The sequence below is a fragment of the Dermacentor variabilis genome, chromosome 3, assembly GCF_050947875.1.
Source record: "Dermacentor variabilis isolate Ectoservices chromosome 3, ASM5094787v1, whole genome shotgun sequence".
Lineage (NCBI taxonomy): Eukaryota > Metazoa > Arthropoda > Arachnida > Ixodida > Ixodidae > Dermacentor > Dermacentor variabilis.
Window position 1 is genome coordinate 56,605,552 of NC_134570.1, and position 16,613 is coordinate 56,622,164.

The 16,613-nt window shown below is 47.0% G+C and overlaps 1 protein-coding gene across 8 annotated transcripts in view; it reads left to right on the plus strand.

Annotated features, from left to right (window-relative positions):
• The window catches only part of LOC142575689 (uncharacterized), a 107,139-nt gene extending 91,978 nt beyond the window's left edge, over positions 1-15,161 (plus strand). For 2 of the 8 annotated variants that reach the window (XR_012826698.1, XR_012826699.1), the window contains exons 5-7: positions 4,435-5,571; positions 11,707-11,776; positions 12,400-12,487. Coding sequence is in view for 4 of the 8 variants with exons in the window: in XM_075685239.1 (XP_075541354.1) it covers positions 11,707-11,776; positions 12,400-12,519; positions 14,754-14,882 (319 nt within the window). In the remaining 4 variants the exon portion in view is untranslated. Of the gene's footprint in view, positions 1-4,434; positions 5,572-11,706; positions 11,777-12,399; positions 12,520-14,753 lie in introns of those variants that run through there. The other 6 variants (XM_075685239.1, XM_075685237.1, XR_012826697.1 and 3 more) reach the window with 5 other exon arrangements.
• The last annotated feature ends 1,452 nt before the right edge of the window (positions 15,162-16,613 follow it).

The following is a 16,613-nucleotide window of genomic DNA, read 5'->3' on the forward strand; positions in this document are numbered from 1 at the left end:
TAATATTCAAATGATTCTCGTCTACATAGGTCATGGACACCTGTAAAAGGAAGATTTCTTTTAGCATTCTGTTGTCCTACGAGATGTCGTAAGTAAATTGCCATCTTGGAGATATCTAATATATGTGAGCATATTAGGGAATATAACGAAATAGCAAAAAATTAGGGTTATTTGATTTCTGAACCAATTTTGGTGGCAGCAGAAGCCGAGGCTTCCGAGCATTGCAGGAACAATGAAAATAACCACGAAGAGGCGTGTGAGTAGTGCGTGTTTGTCAATACTTGCAATGTACCTACACCCCGGGGCTACACGTTGGGAAGATGCAGTGGCGCGGCTGTTGGAAGTGAATTTCACACAGTAGACGCATGCTTCACCAGCGAGTCTGCATGCCTACCTTGATTGTTGCTGGGTTTTTGCAAGTGGGTGAGAGATCCACAACAAAGGAAGTGTAGTATGCCAATGAGCTGCTTTGTGGTAGGTTGTGCCGAAAGTTTCGGGAGGCTCAAGTTTTCATTTTCACACATTTCCTGTGAAATGAGAGCGTGACGTATGTCGCGGATATGACGTGCCTCTTTCGTCGGTTGGACCCTAACACGCCAGAGGAAGAGAAGCTGCGCCATTTCATGCGTGCAGTTAAACAACAGCTCTTTGTTTACCTTGTTCGAAGCCCGCTGAAAATCGTGGCAGAATTCTTGACCGAGGCTGCCATAATGGAGAAGATGCTACAGCAGCGCTCAGCTTTGTATGACCGGCAAGTGAATGCTACTCCGCCGACAGACCGGCGCTCACCTCTGTATGGCAGGCAAGCGAACGCTGCTTCACCACTGGCAACCCTCGTGGGACGCGGCAAGAAAGAAAAAGCTCCACTTCATTAAGCCACAGTTAGGTTTCTGACCCTCCGCAGTGAAAACACAGCGAACCGATGTCCTGTTCTGTCGTCTCAAAATAGGACACACATATGGCATCCATAATTATTAATTTCTATTATAATTATTATTATTAGTAGTAGTAATTATTATTTTCTTATTTAATTACTTATTGTAAATGAACCTACAAGATGTGGGGAGAGGCTGACCGTCCTCCATGTCCTACTGGAGTGTCGGGAAGCCGAAGCTGACGGAAAGAAACATTTTCCTTTAGCATACTGGCAGGAAATCCCTCTACTGTTTTTTTTGTTTGACACCAAAGCAGTCCTAGGCTTCTTGAACGATATTTTTATATGTTGTCAGTCCAATAAAGTCGTAGCACATCCTCTCGCCAAAGGATGGCGCTGTGATAGTAGTTTTATAAAGCACATGCCTTCAAGCCCTTACAGTTCAAGCGCTCTTTTTAGGCACTGGTTCTTGCTAATCTTTGCATCTGACATATTTTGTATATTTTATAATTCTTTCACAATGCATTTTTCGTGTTCATAGTACACCTCATTAGTCATTGCCATAATACTGTATGTAAATTTTACACGCTTTGCAGCGATTATCTTTAGGTCCCTTTACAGCCACGTCTCATCTACTTTCAGAATTCATCGCTGCACTCTGAACCACTAGCATTGACATGGCGCTCTTTGGCATTGCCTGGCCCTCGTGCCACTAAACATCATTCATTCATTCATTCATTCATTCATTCATTCATTCATTCATTCATTCATTCATTCATTCATTCATTCATTCATTCATTCATTCATTCATTCATTTGGTTTGCATTGACTTAAAAGTTGGCGCCTTTCTTTCCTATTAAACACATTAGTTCGTTGTCTGAGGAGATGTTATCACCGTGAGTCGCTGGCAATCTCATTAAAATTGATTTTGCAAGTTCTTTGTGAGCGTGCAAAACTTCCAGATGGTTCAAACAGGCTTGTTCAGTCGCCGACCGCAAGTACGTTTTCAGTCGCCAAAGACGTGAAAAAAACCTCTCAGATGTGCTCCACGAGGCCTGTTTGGTCAACATAATTTTTGTTAGCTTGGCCATTTCTGGTGAAAGGTTTCACAGGTGTTCGCCCTTGTCCCCCAAAAACTTGTGCAAGACGTCCTCCATCTAATGCGCGCAATGCTGCCGACTTCTGCTGGCTTATAATGTGAGTCATCATATCTCTGTGCAAAATCAGGCGTCCTGTTTCAAGGTCGTCATTTTAGAACTCTGCTATATATGCTTCGTCTTCCTTCTCTATGGCAAACGGCTCAATGTGTGGCATATGCTCCACAGCTCAGGCGAATACCTGCTGCCTAACTTAGACAGCACAGTGTCAAATACTTCGTAGTACCTCTGGCGGTACATGTCCTTCACTGATGGGAACACATGAGCTGTGTAACCTTCTTGATAGCGGCGTGGAATCTTTCGCCCAGCACTTTCCTGTCTCTGCGGACACCTCCTCCCAAATCTAGGGAAATCTCTGCCTCAGCTCAGCGATGCTTTCGGTGAAGGATTTCACCGTGTTCTCGGCTTGGTTAAGCTTGAACTTTTTTTTCAGTTTTGTTTGTTTGTTTGTTTGTTTGTTTGTTTGTTTGTTTGCAAGGCGGTATTCAACACTGTTGTCAGCAGCGTCAACATGAAAAAAGATTCAAACTTAAACAACATCCTCAAAAATAAACTTGCTTTCGCTCCAGCCTCACTTAGCTCATCTGATCCTGTCTCCGACATAAATGTTATGAGACTGCTGTAATTTGAAGGAACTGATTGCAGTGATGAAGCCTTTAGCGTTCACCTTGTCAGGTTGAATTTTCAAAAGTTCACGTCGTCTCCTGCCTTTGAAGCTTCAAACCCTCGTTGACTGGGATAAACATCGCACGCACATCATCATGGACGATATCACATCGAAGACCTTGGACGCCTTACCACGAATCGAGCCCAGTTTGGTGCTAAGTTAGAGCCGTCGCTTCCATGGGTGCCGCCGTGTGTGTTGATGCAAAGCTTTTGGGGCTGCCGCTAAATCAGTGAAATAGTGCGCCCGCTGCGAAACGCAAGCGCAGTTTGCGGCTCGCGCATGCGCAGTGGCTTCGACGCGAGTTCTTTAGGGCCCCAAACGTACTAAAACTCTGAAAGTTGCGTACTTCTTTCTGGAGGAAGCCGATATATCGTCTGCTCACGCTCGGCCTCAGCCGCCCGCGAAGAAGTTGAACTTTTACCACCCTGCTTATCGATATCGTAGCCGTTAGGCCTCGCTAATTTCGATTAATTTCGAACATCGAAATAGCCTCGACTCGTACAAAACAAGATCAGGGCCACATGAACTGTTGCCAGCGCGCGCTAGCTCACTCCTTCCTGGCCACTACTGGTTAGAGGTATTGATAGCGCTTCAAGGTGCGCAAGTTGGTCAAGCTGGTGCAGGCCAAAACCGGTCTACACCACGTAGCGCAGCCAGGCCGGAGCACATGAGCGCGAGTTCGCACCCACGCCCTGTAGTGCCCAATGCAAAAGCTGCGCTTACGCACTACAGTTTCGTGTGGATGCGGTTTGCCACGTAATGTAGAAACCGCGACCGCCGCGCCGTGCCTCGACGAGTCCGCTCGCTGAACGCAGTGCGATTAAACAACCGCGTTTGGCACGTCGTAGGTGACAAAATTGAATATAGTGGCGTCTAGGTGAACATCACACACGAAAAAAATTTTTTGTTCGAAGAGGAGTCACTGAAGCGAAGTATCATTTCGGCACCGTGAAAATGTGCATCATCTGTTGTGATAAAATGTTCGCTTTCGAAAAGTTATAATTTTTTTTGGTTTTTTAACTATACGGAAGAGGCGCACGCTTACGGAATCGCTACATGCTCACATAAGGGAACCGTGCACTCGATTGCCAGCAGCGCTACTTCGTTGTGCCGGTAAAACAGGGACGATTGTACTTTCGTAGATGCTGTCGCTCCGAAAAATAGCAATATGCCGGAATTGCGACCCCGCAGTTGATATACAAACGACGCTCTCATTCAGAGAGAACAGGTCACAGGAACGTTTTTTGCTAACCAGCGCCCACTTCGAAGGAGCGGCAGATGGGAGGAGCACTGGCAGTGACGCCACGCTGTTTGTAAGCAGGGAGATGTCATCGCACGCGCAGTGAAATGACGTGGGTTCGTATCCCACATGCGGCCAGTTTTTTCATCCACTTTCATTTCCATTTCTTTATCACTTCTTTCACACAATTAGGAAGTAAGAATAATCTCCCTTATTCTATCCTTCGTGTCATTGTTTGTTGGCTTCCTAAATTTGGCTAATAACAATCGGGCCGCTTGGTTATATATATATATATATATATATATATATATATATATATATATATATATATATATATATATATATATATATATATATATATGTCTGTGTGTGTATGTGTGCACTTCCCACACTTCACTGCGTACACATTCTTGCACTTGGACATTTCTAAATCTAACGCATTGAAAATAAGTTGACTGCCGGTTTATTTACTAATTTCTTTTTGCGTCGTCCTCAGGCTGGCCCACAGGTGAAGCGGCTTGATACTACAAGTCGAAGCAGGGCAAGTGCCGGGCTTTCGCACCTCCCAACTTGCGCTTCAAGATTAGCTCTGCGTCGCCAGTCCCAATGAATTGAATAAAGGCATACTCTCACACAACTGGTTATTCCCAATTCTATCTTTCGTCACGTGGCGTTGCCGCGAGAAGCGCACACATTTATACAGGGTGTCTAAGCTTACGTTAACGGAAGGATCCCACGCATCGGGCGAATCGATGTAAGCGAAGCTTTGTTCGCTGTTTGACGATAATTAGCGGTTATGCATACGAGAGTGGCGTGTTGATGGTAGACGTTACCTTACGTGCAACACTGCTGTTTGTATGCGCAGTACACAGAACGCGCAGCGAGGCGTGTTTGCTTGATGCGTTATTGTGCGTCTTTGTTCATAGAATGTGAGAAAGCACTGTCATTGCTTTGAACGGCGTATAGCATCGTGGCAGGAATGTTAGGGGGCTCTGCGTGCGAAAACTACAATCTGATTATGGGGCACACGGTAGTGTGGAACTCAGGATTAATTTTGACCACCGGGATCCTTTGATGTGCACCTACATGTCAGTACACGAGCATTTTTTCATTTTGCCTCCATCGGAATGCGGCTGCCGGGGTAGGGATCGAACCCGCGACCTCTAACAATGCTAGAGCCACGAAACTGCTGCGTCGGGTGCAGAAGCGTTGATTCGATGGGCCACTGCTGCCGTATTGCCGTCTAGGCGCTACGACGTGCTTCACACACACCTTGAACTTGAGTTTATCCAGTTTGTCCTCAACAGTAATATAGTATTTCCATTGCCATCTTACGTCGCCTTTTCTCTCCCGCCCTCTTCCCATGTATGCGAGCGAAGGATGGCAAGGCTGTTTATTTATTTATTTATTTACAATACTGCCAGTCTCGTATCGAGACCATAGCAGGTGGACATATGATTACACATACAATGCATGTTTTATACACAGAACGGTAAAAACATTCGAACATGTAAATGGAAATAAATTTTTATTCACTCGTTTTGTGACTACGTAGATTCTACCCATATTCTGCCCCTCTCCTCTCTGCCATTCTAGCTACCACCCCTCTGGACTGTTGCACGCAAGTACAAAGGTAAGCACTGCAGCTTCTCCGATGCTTTTGCGGAGGGTCATGGTTAAGGGGGCCCTCAACCACTTTTCATCTAAGTGGATGGAGGAAGCATACGAAGTGAAAATGGGCAATTTCAGAAATACTTTACCGCAAAAAGTACTTCAGTGCGTTCAGCAGAAGCGGAGTTATTGGCTGTCAAACGCGGCCTGCGCTGTGCTCCCGTTCCTTCTTCAATGCCTTGCACCGCGAAGGCTATGGCTGGCGAAGTGGGGCGTGTCCACAACGCTCCGCCCTCTAAATGTCACCGTGGCGCGCAGTGCATTAGCCAGTGGACTCGTGGCGGCAGGACGCGGCGGCCGTGGCATCTACGCCATGTAGCCGACCGCAATTTGATGTCGGCTATCCGCCAATAGCAGCCGTCTAAGGGAATGACGAAATAAAGCGTCCGATGACGAAACAAAAGCGTCCGAAAGACAGTGAGGACTGGGCCTTCTGCTATAAAGAGAGCGCTTGAGGAGCTCACTTCGCGATCCGTTTGTGAGCTCGCACCGCGTGGGACAGTAAAACTTGGCTGAGATGTTCACAGCAGTGTATGCTACCCGCGGACTATGTTGTTTCAACAAGCCCAAGGGGTGGTTCAGGGCCCCTTACTGCTGGTAAGAGGGTACTGGTGGCGACGTGCAAAGAGGAGTCCTGAGGTGGCGACGCGATGGAAAGGTCCAAACGAGTTTCTCGCGTCGCTTTTCCCTTCTGCGGCGTTCCAGCCATGTATAACCACACTCTGAACCACCTCTCCACGCGGCGTGCAGGACAGCATCAACAGAAGCCGCAGTGGAAAAGGGGAAAGAAGAGGCCAAGCGAGAGTGTCACACGTTAGGCTTGCGCCCTTGTCCTCTACCTCCGAGTTCGGGGAACGCCAGAACTGCCCGACTCCGACTCGATGCCCTTCTCGCCCACCACTCCGTACAGGGTGGAGAAAATCGCGTCGTCTCCTACGGCGTCCGCCATTTCCACGCGCGCTCTGAGGGACGCGTTGCCGGCACGCGTGGGCATATGTGTACCGCCGAAAAAAAAGGGCTTTTTTGTTACCGACTGTTACCAGCGGGAGCCGTTTCTATACCTTATCAATCAGAGGTCAGAAAAAAATTAGGAGCACAACGATCATTTAGGAGTGTAGCATGTGTCTCCACGAGTGGATAAGTAAACATTGAGATTCAACGGCACATCCTGCAAGTGAAGCGACAGAGGGAATAGGCCAATTTTTTTATGCGTGTGCGTCAATGTACGGCGTCTGACCACTGACAAGGGATACCGTTAGTCACATCTGTCACATCACGCCTCGCTACTTCGCGATCGCCATCAACCTTCAGCGTGCAGTGCACGCGCATTGCACTCGCCAGCTTACGAGGCACTTCTTCGCACAGCATGTTGGATGTCCCAGGGAATGTGCCGTTCAGTCACAGATAATGCGCCGTTACTTAGACTTTTCTTTATAATAGGGGCACAAAAACAACGCATAAATGCTTTTATTACGCATGCGGTCGTACCTCGAGGTGCACAGTAGCTGTGGCGCGTCCTGCTGCTCAGCACGAGGACGCAGGTACGATACCCGACCACGGCGGCCGCAATTCCATGAGGGTGGAATACAAATAACGCGAGTGTATATACCGTGCCTTGCAATTCACATTGAAGAACCACGGGTAGTCTAAATTAATTCCTCAGCCATGTACCGACTGTGCCGTTGCTAATTACCCGCGCGTAAGTCATATCTACTACAGCGCTCGCTAAATATCGCTTCTCCTCGCAACGCCTCTTGCTGTAGGGAAGCCAGCTTTGCAGAAAGCTTACAGCTGAAAGATGAACACGCACAAACGCTCCTCTGGATCAACTGCTCGCAAATACCGTAGACCTGAGACAGATTTAATGTACTGGATGCATCCAAAAAAGTAACTGAGCAGTGGAAATGGTGGTCCTCGAATGTGAGATTTTACTTACGACATTGCGGTGATAATTGCAGCGTATGGTTGTGAGAAATGTCCACTACCGGCTTGACGACGTGTCTGAACACGACGCTGTATGTTGTCGAACACTCGGTGGAGAGTTGCTGGAGTGGTCTGCGCAATGTGCTGGACAATGTGCTGTCTGCAGCTCCCGCAGTGTGAGAGCATTGTTTTCGTGCACACGTGCAGGCGTTATGAAACAAAATACAGGTATTGCACTATCCTATCGCACGTGAAACTGCGATATCATAAGGAGACAACGGAAAAAGGACATGAAGGACTGACAACATAGGGGATATTACTTGTACTTACTAATTGAATTAAAGAAACGATAAATTAATGGAAACGGCAGTGGATGAAAAAACAGGCCGCAAGTGGGATAACGAACCTACGTCATCGCATCACGCGTGCGGTGCTCTTACGATTCCGGCTACCGCGGCGCCGTTTTCTCATCCACTTTCTGGGGTATTTTTGTTTATCTACTAGAACTAATCCATCGAGTGTTAGCCACCTCCACCATTCACAAGCCTTGGCGGCGGATGTGGAACACCCTTTCTGCCGCAAATGTCATGTGTATGTGGACTTTTTTTTCTTTTTATTGGCCAGGCAACTGGCGAATAAACCGACACATGCTACCTGAAGGCATCAGCGCTGCCAAATTCGAGACCCTCGCTATGTAATGTCATCCGCAATTGTCATCTTATTTGTGCTTATTTTCTCATGCACAGTTGTTTTTCGGACGTCCAGTACACACAGTACCTTGGCAGCTCGCCTGGTCGCACGCACATAGGCCTGCTAGTCGCACCTCGTATGCTGTTTGTCCCTTTCTAAACGCAAGTTCGCGAGTCTTATCCTGAGTAGCTTGTATTTCGTTGCTCCGCTTCATTCGTCAGCATGTCCGATTAGATAAACCAAATTCCGAAGCTTCGAGGCGCGGCTGTGTGTGTCGGTGTCTCTGCGTTGGTTATTTACATCTGATAGCAGTGCCTGGAGCGCGTTCAACGAGGAATAAGAAGGTCCTTATATATCTCTGTGTTTGACCGAGAGATGTATTAGAGGCTTTCGCAGTTATCATCAACCCTTGAACAAAGAACGTTGTTGGGGGAGTTGGAACTTCGATGCCATTGAATAGCCGTAGCGGAGAATACGGATGCAAACAAGCAACGTGGCTACGCTTGGGATATTCTAGGGATATTTCACGGGCTCTTTGGCGTCTATGTCCCGAATCTATCCGTTTTCATTTCACGCCAACTCTGGTAACTGGGTGTGTGCCGCTCTTCACAGTAATCGTCGTAACATATAAGACATATCGTCGCCAATCGCACACACACCGCAAGATAGATTGCTAATCGCATTAACTTCGCCAATCGTCTCCGCAGTAGAATGAACGCGCGAAGATATTTTTGTTCGCGTCGATATTTGTTCGCGCCGGTCTATGCCATAGCAGCAGCATCGGTTTCTGTTAAAACTTGTACTTGCCTGGCCGGGGCTTTTCATGACCGGCTTTTATTTTCTGCAGCGGCCCCGTCGTTACAAGAGACATTTATTTGTAATATTTATTTACAATGGCGGTGTTGATTCCTTCCAAGAGCGGTTCGCTCCAAAACTTTCAAAACAACCCCCTCCCACCCCTCCCCCCAAAAAAGGAGTTACTATACATTTGCGATAAAGATGAAGAAATGTCGGCGTAAGAAATACTACAGTACAAGTTACTATATACTACACAGAATTCGTGTATGGTGCATAACTATTACCCAAAATGTTCCTGCTTACAGCCCCAGCTCGTGTGTCCTCACGAAGTTGCCCCATGAAAGTACCCATACTTCTGGTCGCATCAGCGCTTCGCTCCCCTTTGCCTATGGAACAAGCCACGAATGGAACCGCGTACGATGCTGCCATCGCCACCGTAAACTGATCCTTCAGCATCCCAGTCCGCTCTAACGCATCATCTCGTGCAACATCTGTTTATGCAGATGGTCACTTTTCTATGTCAGCCCGCGCACTTCTGTGACCATTGGCCATGAGATTGATAAAACGAAAGGAAATATAAATTACATGAACTCTCTCTCTCTCTCTCTATTATATATATATAGCAGGCCCACTGTGTTCCCGACAACATATTTGTGGGCCACGGATCGCAGGTTGAAGACTAGCATACGTGGGCGTTTCGCACCGATTCCATTCCTGCATACACACAGGAGCGAAATATAGTAACGTCGTCAGGCACACTTTCTTTCCGAGCTTTTCGGTGACCCGAGAAGGAATCGTTCTCGGAATGACAAGAGGTCGAAGGGAAAGACGACAAGCGCTAACGTGTCACCTGCCGCAGCTCGGAGCAGAACAAGGGGGGCACCGGCGGGCGCAGCAACACAATGAAAGAGAAAGCGATGCATGGAACCACGTATCGATAAATTGCGCGAGGCGTAAGGACGTTAAGCCTGTGCCATATAAGTCTGCGGCAAAAGAGCAAACGAACGGGGATTTGGCTAGCCTCGCCAATACCGTTCGTTTTCGGTTCCTCTTATTCTATGTTCCCATCGTTCCCCGTCGTCATTCTACGCCTGCGCGCTGTTTGTGGTTCTCTAGTTGCCCGCTTGCGCCGCTTTGTTGACCCTTCAGTTACGAGTTCATTGGGCATCAACCTTCATTACGGCTCTTCGTCCTATTCGTTTATGATGCCATCGTACCTGTCTTCTGGACTACGGCACGAGTTGTTCATTTCAGAAGCGAGGAAGGGAAAAAAAAAAAGAAAGGCAAGAGCGCCATCTATGTGCCCGTGGGACGACGCCTGTCACGGCGCGTACTAATGGTGCAGCTTTTTGAGCAAGCGTCTCGGAGGAGTGGCGAGGGCTTAGCGGGCGAATGATGTGATAAAAGCAACCCCCCGAGAAACGAGCCTCCTGGTTTTTATCGAGCTGCACCTCGCTTGAGGAACGGGCAACGTTTTGGTAAGTTTGTGGGCAAAGAATGCCGTTTGCGCGGTACGGTCCGTTGTATGTTATGAAACGTGGTTACGGCGCTAAGGGGGAAAAAAAACAAATGGAGGCGTAAACACGAAATTTACAGGAACAGGCGCGGGTCCTGTTGCACCTCGTGGTCGACCGGTGCTCGGCCTATGGTTGATTGCTTGGTTCCCCTCTAGCGATATATCAGGCCCACATTTGGTTGAGTTCCGAAAAATTAAATGAGATGGACATGTAAAAAAAGACAAAGAAGGACACCTCTAATGAGGTATTTCGACAAGATCAAAAGAATAGTGTAATAACAACGCGCGCATTTAGTGTTAACGTCGTCGTCTTCCTTAGCACTGTAACCAAGTTTCACAAGCATCACTGTTGTGACTGACTGTACGTCTCCTTTGATGTTGGAATAAAGTGATCGATTGATTGTTTGGTTGATTAATTGATAATGTCAGCAACCAACTAGCTCAGCCTTTCGGCAATTCGTTGCACGTGTGTGAGGAGCGGCGCGTCAATTGTGATTGTGCGACTAACTTTGGGGCTGAACATGTGCACAGAGAGAAAGAAAGGCGTGTATAAGGCTCGGGTATAAACCTAGTGGCAAAACTGTCTCTGCTTCGGAATTAGGTTCGCATTCCCCCGCGATTATGACACCGGATGCTCGCTGCTTGAGATGCATGCGATCGTCGGCCATGTCCTTCACAATCGCCGAAGCTTGTTCGGCAATTCAGCTTGTCTCCGGCGATTCCCAGAATGTCACCTCGGCTAAGCGTTATTGGGCTTGGTCGGTGGCTTGCCTGGAATGCCGCGTGGGAATGCGGGAACTCGACGTTCTGCGTGGTCCATCCCGTCACGTATTAGTTCAGGCGGATGTCTCCAGCTGTGCAGTTGCGTCTTCCGCAATCGGTTTAACACTTGAGGCAATATCAGCAGAGCAAAAAAATTGACGCCACATTCTACGAAAGTATATTGCTTCATACACTTAGCAGACCCACAGTCATTCCGTCATACCACGCGGAAACACCGAACATTACATTTTCTAATCGAATTCTTCGATTCGTAATATGAAATCTTCGCACGCGCCTATAATTCTTTGTGCTGAATTTACTGCACGCCATTGATGTGCGTGTTTGTATTCAAAATATTTTTCAGTTCAATTCTCCTATTGTTCACGTTGTTCGCTTTCATTCCTGCAGAGTCCTGCCATGGATATCAAGGCAGTGTTTGTGTTTGCCCTGTCGGCAGTACTGGCAGACGTCGCACATGGTAAGGCTGCTAAAAGTGCCGCTCCATTAGTGAGCGCCAGAAAAAGGGAAACAGCATTGAACGCGGCAATGCACTAGGCGGTGCGGGGAGAATTTTGAAGGCGTAGGATCGAATCGGCTGAAGAAAGAAAGCTTCAGGTAACGACCGTAGTTCAGGCCGTCGTTCTGCGGTTAGCTTTAATTAGGTACGTAATGTGTAATAGTCACGATGAGGATGATGGGGATAATTAACGTTAGAGGGCGTACCGTCGAGAACAGTGGACCTGTCTAAGCGCAGTTTCCCCCATTCAAATTTGAAGCTGACGATCGCGCTTTCTTTCCCCTCGCCGTTCTTTTGCTGCTCCAATAGACACCTAGACATCTGTTATTTGCACTAAGTCAATGGACGCGCTTCTCACCTCTCTCTCAACCTCGCGTAGAATGTCAGCTACTGAGATTTGGCCTCTGTAATCCTTTCCGCCACCTTCCAATTTCCTTGGCGTCAAGCCCATCATTTCCCGTTTCGTCGCTTGCTGGCTGGCATTTTATTAAGCTGTACCATTTCATCCCAGAACAATGCATTTGTTTGGTTCACGCAATATTTTTGTAACATGTGCGGGTACCTTTTTTTTTGTTCCCCAGCAGTTAAAGACTGCTTTAAGAAAGGTATGTGATACGCAGGCCTGTGTGGGCGACCTCCGATCTGCAGGGGGCCCTGTCAGCTCGGTCTGTCGCTCCCTGGATATTGCGGAATCTGTGTGTGCGGTGAGTACATGCTGGAATGAAGAACGGACAAGCAGACAGACAGAGGGACATTTATTTATTTATTTAGTTAGTTAGTTAGTTAGGTAGTTAGTTAGTTAGTTAGTTATTCGCATTACTTTACAGGCCCATTGAAGGGCATTAAGGGGGCAGCAGTAATTACATGACAAAAATAGTAACATGCAACATCGTTATAGAATATTAACACGCAACGAATTCAGGTCATCACGGAATGTTTCACGATTTGAGATTGATGCAATGTGATCCAGGAGATCGAATTTTTTAAAAGATAGATAGATAGATAGATAGATAGATAGATAGATAGATAGATAGATAGATAGATAGATAGATAGATAGATAGATAGATAGATAGATAGATAGATAGATAGATAGAAAGAAATGCAGCAGATACAACGGGTTGCAGTCCATATACAGCGAAGCCTCGTGTCAGAAGAACGAGCTTGGCCTAGTTGGTGCTTACTGCATGTCATGTTGACCGGCCGTTCCGTCGTTATGTCTTTGTATCCGTCTGTCTTTTATTCGCGGTCAACATGAAGTGCACAAAGCTTTGTGGGAGTTCATAAGGAGTCGATACACGAGTGCACACAAACACGCACGCACATACGCGCGGGCAAACACAAATTATACCGAGCCTTTTGTTAAGTGGACGTGCCGACTGCTAGCGAGCACGACGGTACGCCTTGAACGCATCACGGTTTCAGAGGCAGCATGCGCATACGTACGTAGCGCAATTCGAATGCATTCTACCCCGCGAGAAGCGTGTACTTCCTCGTTAAAGTACAGTCGTGGATGCGCGAAACGAGCTTGCCAGTTCTTTTTTTCTGTCCACCACATGGCCGCCGCTGCGTGGAGGCGAGCGCCATCTGGTGTTGTTGCAAGGAACCCAGTGGCGCGCGTACTCCGCTGTGATTGGTTGGCTTATTCGGCAAGGGAATAGCCCGGCCATAGCCATGGTCACGAAACCCGGCGAGGTTCGCAAAGAAAAGCTTTGCTTTTAATAAATAAGTAGAATGAATGAATGAATGAATGAATGAATGAGCTTGCCATCCCGAAGCAACAAAGCCGCTGGAGCAGATGCAACAGTAGAGGGCTTTGGATAAGTTTCAACTTTCTCAGGACCTTTGACGTGCACCGTGCACTAGTGACCTGATCATTTTTAAAAATTTTTTTCTGCCTGATAATACGCTCGTGAACTCTCTCTCCTTTTGGATTTTCCTTTCTTCTTTCAATCCCTCATACCCTTTTCCCCGATTAATGTAGTTAACCGATGTCCGTCTGGTTAACCATCCGGTTTTTGCTTTCTCGCACTTTCCTTAGAGATAAATAGAAAAACTTTCTAAAATAGGGTCAAATACAGGGCAAGGAACTTACAGAGGAAACGATGCTCCTATTGCTCTTAGAGTGCACGATGACATGTCACCAGTCGGCATGTTTTACGAGCCATGGCACCTGAGAATAAGTGTGCAGAAACTCCGCTGGCGTTAAGTATACCCCCAATATCAGTTGGGTCACACCCAAATTTCAAGTTGGTCCATCCCTAAATTTCAGTTGGTCCAACCTTACTATAGGCTTCCACATGCATTTTCTATGGAGCCCTATGTATCCTTTAGGTATTCTCTCTGATCATATTTTTTGTTTCAATTATTCGTTATGGCTAATAAGGCTACCAATCTTCTATATTTACACTATTATAACGATTAAATGTGTTCGCAAATTGCGAATTTGCGTGCAGATACAAGGCATTACACTTATCGCGGGACAGACAGATTTTGCTGAGGTACTCTCCAAAGGATGCTTACGCATTAAAAGCTGTATATCTAAGAGCCCGAGCACGCAGTTTGGTAATGGGATTTCCAGCCTGTTCTAATACATGCGAATAGCACAGATGTATGGTTTACTGGCTACGGTTATGAGCTCCTCGGAAACGTTCTCTCAGATCCCGCGGTCCGTAAACTTTCGGCGCCGACAGTGCACTGCTAAACGAAGGGAGTGACCCCGCCTATCCTCCCCTCGTGTTGAGTTGAACAGCCTACACATAAGGATTTATTTCTAGGTTGCGACCCTCGTGCCAAAATAATGATAGGAGGGTCGAGGTGCTGGATATATTTCATTTTTGTTTGCTTTGCAGACTACTGTAGTTCCAATTTAGAGTGAGCACATTTTCAAAACAAATAAACAAAAAGCATAAAATATGTTTTTTCTCTTTCTTGTCCCAGACCCGCGGTGCCCCATCTGTCCTTCTCGGTGCTACTACCGAAGAGCAGGAATGTGTCCGGCCTGCGCACCGGCTAGAATGTGCTACAAGTAGAGACGTCGTCGGAGTTGTGAGACTGAGAACTCAATAAAATGATCCCTTGTCTGTGTTTGGCGGCGTTGCTGAATCTTTGCTGGGAAACATCATCCGAAACCCTCCACCACCTCAGCGTGACTACAAATTGTGGAGGAAATTGTCGGAACCTACAAAAATGAAAAAAAAAGAAATCTAAACTGAAGGTGGCGCTGGAAGAAAAAAAAAAACGAGGATGACGATAACTAGCCTGAAGATCACAGACGAGGGTTTCTGCTTCTGTGGACGTTTTACGAAATGGGAGAAATGAAAATAAACAAAAAATTCTCTTTGCCGAGCAGACTTCGAATTCTTTGGATACGAGACAGGTTTCGCTACCACTGCGCTGCAATATTTTATTTCTTTATTGCGTGAGAAGGTTACCGCAAATCTAAGGTGAATGTTATTTACATGTGATAACTTGATGACCGATTAAAAAAATAAAGGGAGGGAGGGGGAGGGAGTTCTTTGGCAGCGAAAGAACTGTTCGCGCTTGCGCGAAGCATAACATTGGTTGACTGGAATTCGTCCGACTTCAGAATTGAACGCCTTCACACCCTGGACCCTTATTTACAGCTCCATATTCCATCCGACCTTTCACAACGTGACTTCATCCTTCTAGTCCGTCTATGGTTTGGAGTAGCATATTCAAATGCGCACTCCTTTCTTATCGTAATGGCCAGTAGCCCACTTTGTGACTTCTGCGGGTACAGCGAAGTGATCGCGCACTTACTTTGCGAGTGTCCTTGTTTCAACCCGCAAAGAGCTGCCCTCACAGGCACGCTAGACCGACTCAACAAGCGCCCACTCACGAAAAACATTCTTGGAAACTTGCCTACACAAACGTCAGCGCGAGCCGCTATGCAGGCGCTGCTGCGTTCAAGATCGGCCTGTGTGACAAGTTGGAACAGTGCACTGTGTGGCGTAGAATGTATTAGTGAGACGTTGGCCCTGTGTAACACTGCAACGCCTTCGCAGACTGTGTGACAGCTCCCGGAAAAAAAAGACAAATCTGTATTGTGTGTGTGTGTGTGTGTGTGTGTTTGTGTGCTTTCTTTTCGTATTCCTTTTTCTGCCATCCACTGTATCCCTTCCCCCTCCTTCGGTGCAGGGTAGCTAACGGGGGATATTTCCTGGTTATCCTCCCTGTCTTTTCTTTGCCCCCCCCCCCCTCTCTCTCTCTCTCTCTCTCTCTCTCTACCTACCTACCTACTCTGTTATTTTATCTCCTCCCTGGACTGTTGCGCATGAGGACAGAGGTAAACGCTGCTGCATCTGCAATGCTTTTTGCCGGGACTTACGCGCAAAAGAGCCGTCCAGAAGGTATTGTGGTATCGACCAGGGAGCTCTCGTTGGAAATGTCTCACAGTCGTCAAACGAGGCATGCTTTTTGACGTCGCCTTTGCCTGCTCCCTCGCTCTTGCCAATTAGATTATACACTTCCTCAACCCTGTGCGACCCCTCCTCCCCCCCCTCCCCGACGCACCGTGCAAGACAACAGCAGCAACATCAGTGTAAAGCTCGAAAAAAAAAAAAAGAGGCAACGAAACCTTAAAAAAAGTTTCATCAGCTCTTGCACTCTGTGAAGCAGGACGAGCAGCGGAGCTGTGGTGTGTTTTACCTCAATCGACGCATCTATGGATATGTAGGTATTATTATTGTTGTTGTTATTATTATTGAAGGACACAGACAACGAATTCATCTTTTGAATGTGGAGTAATTTATTATTCTTTTACGAAGTATGGCGACG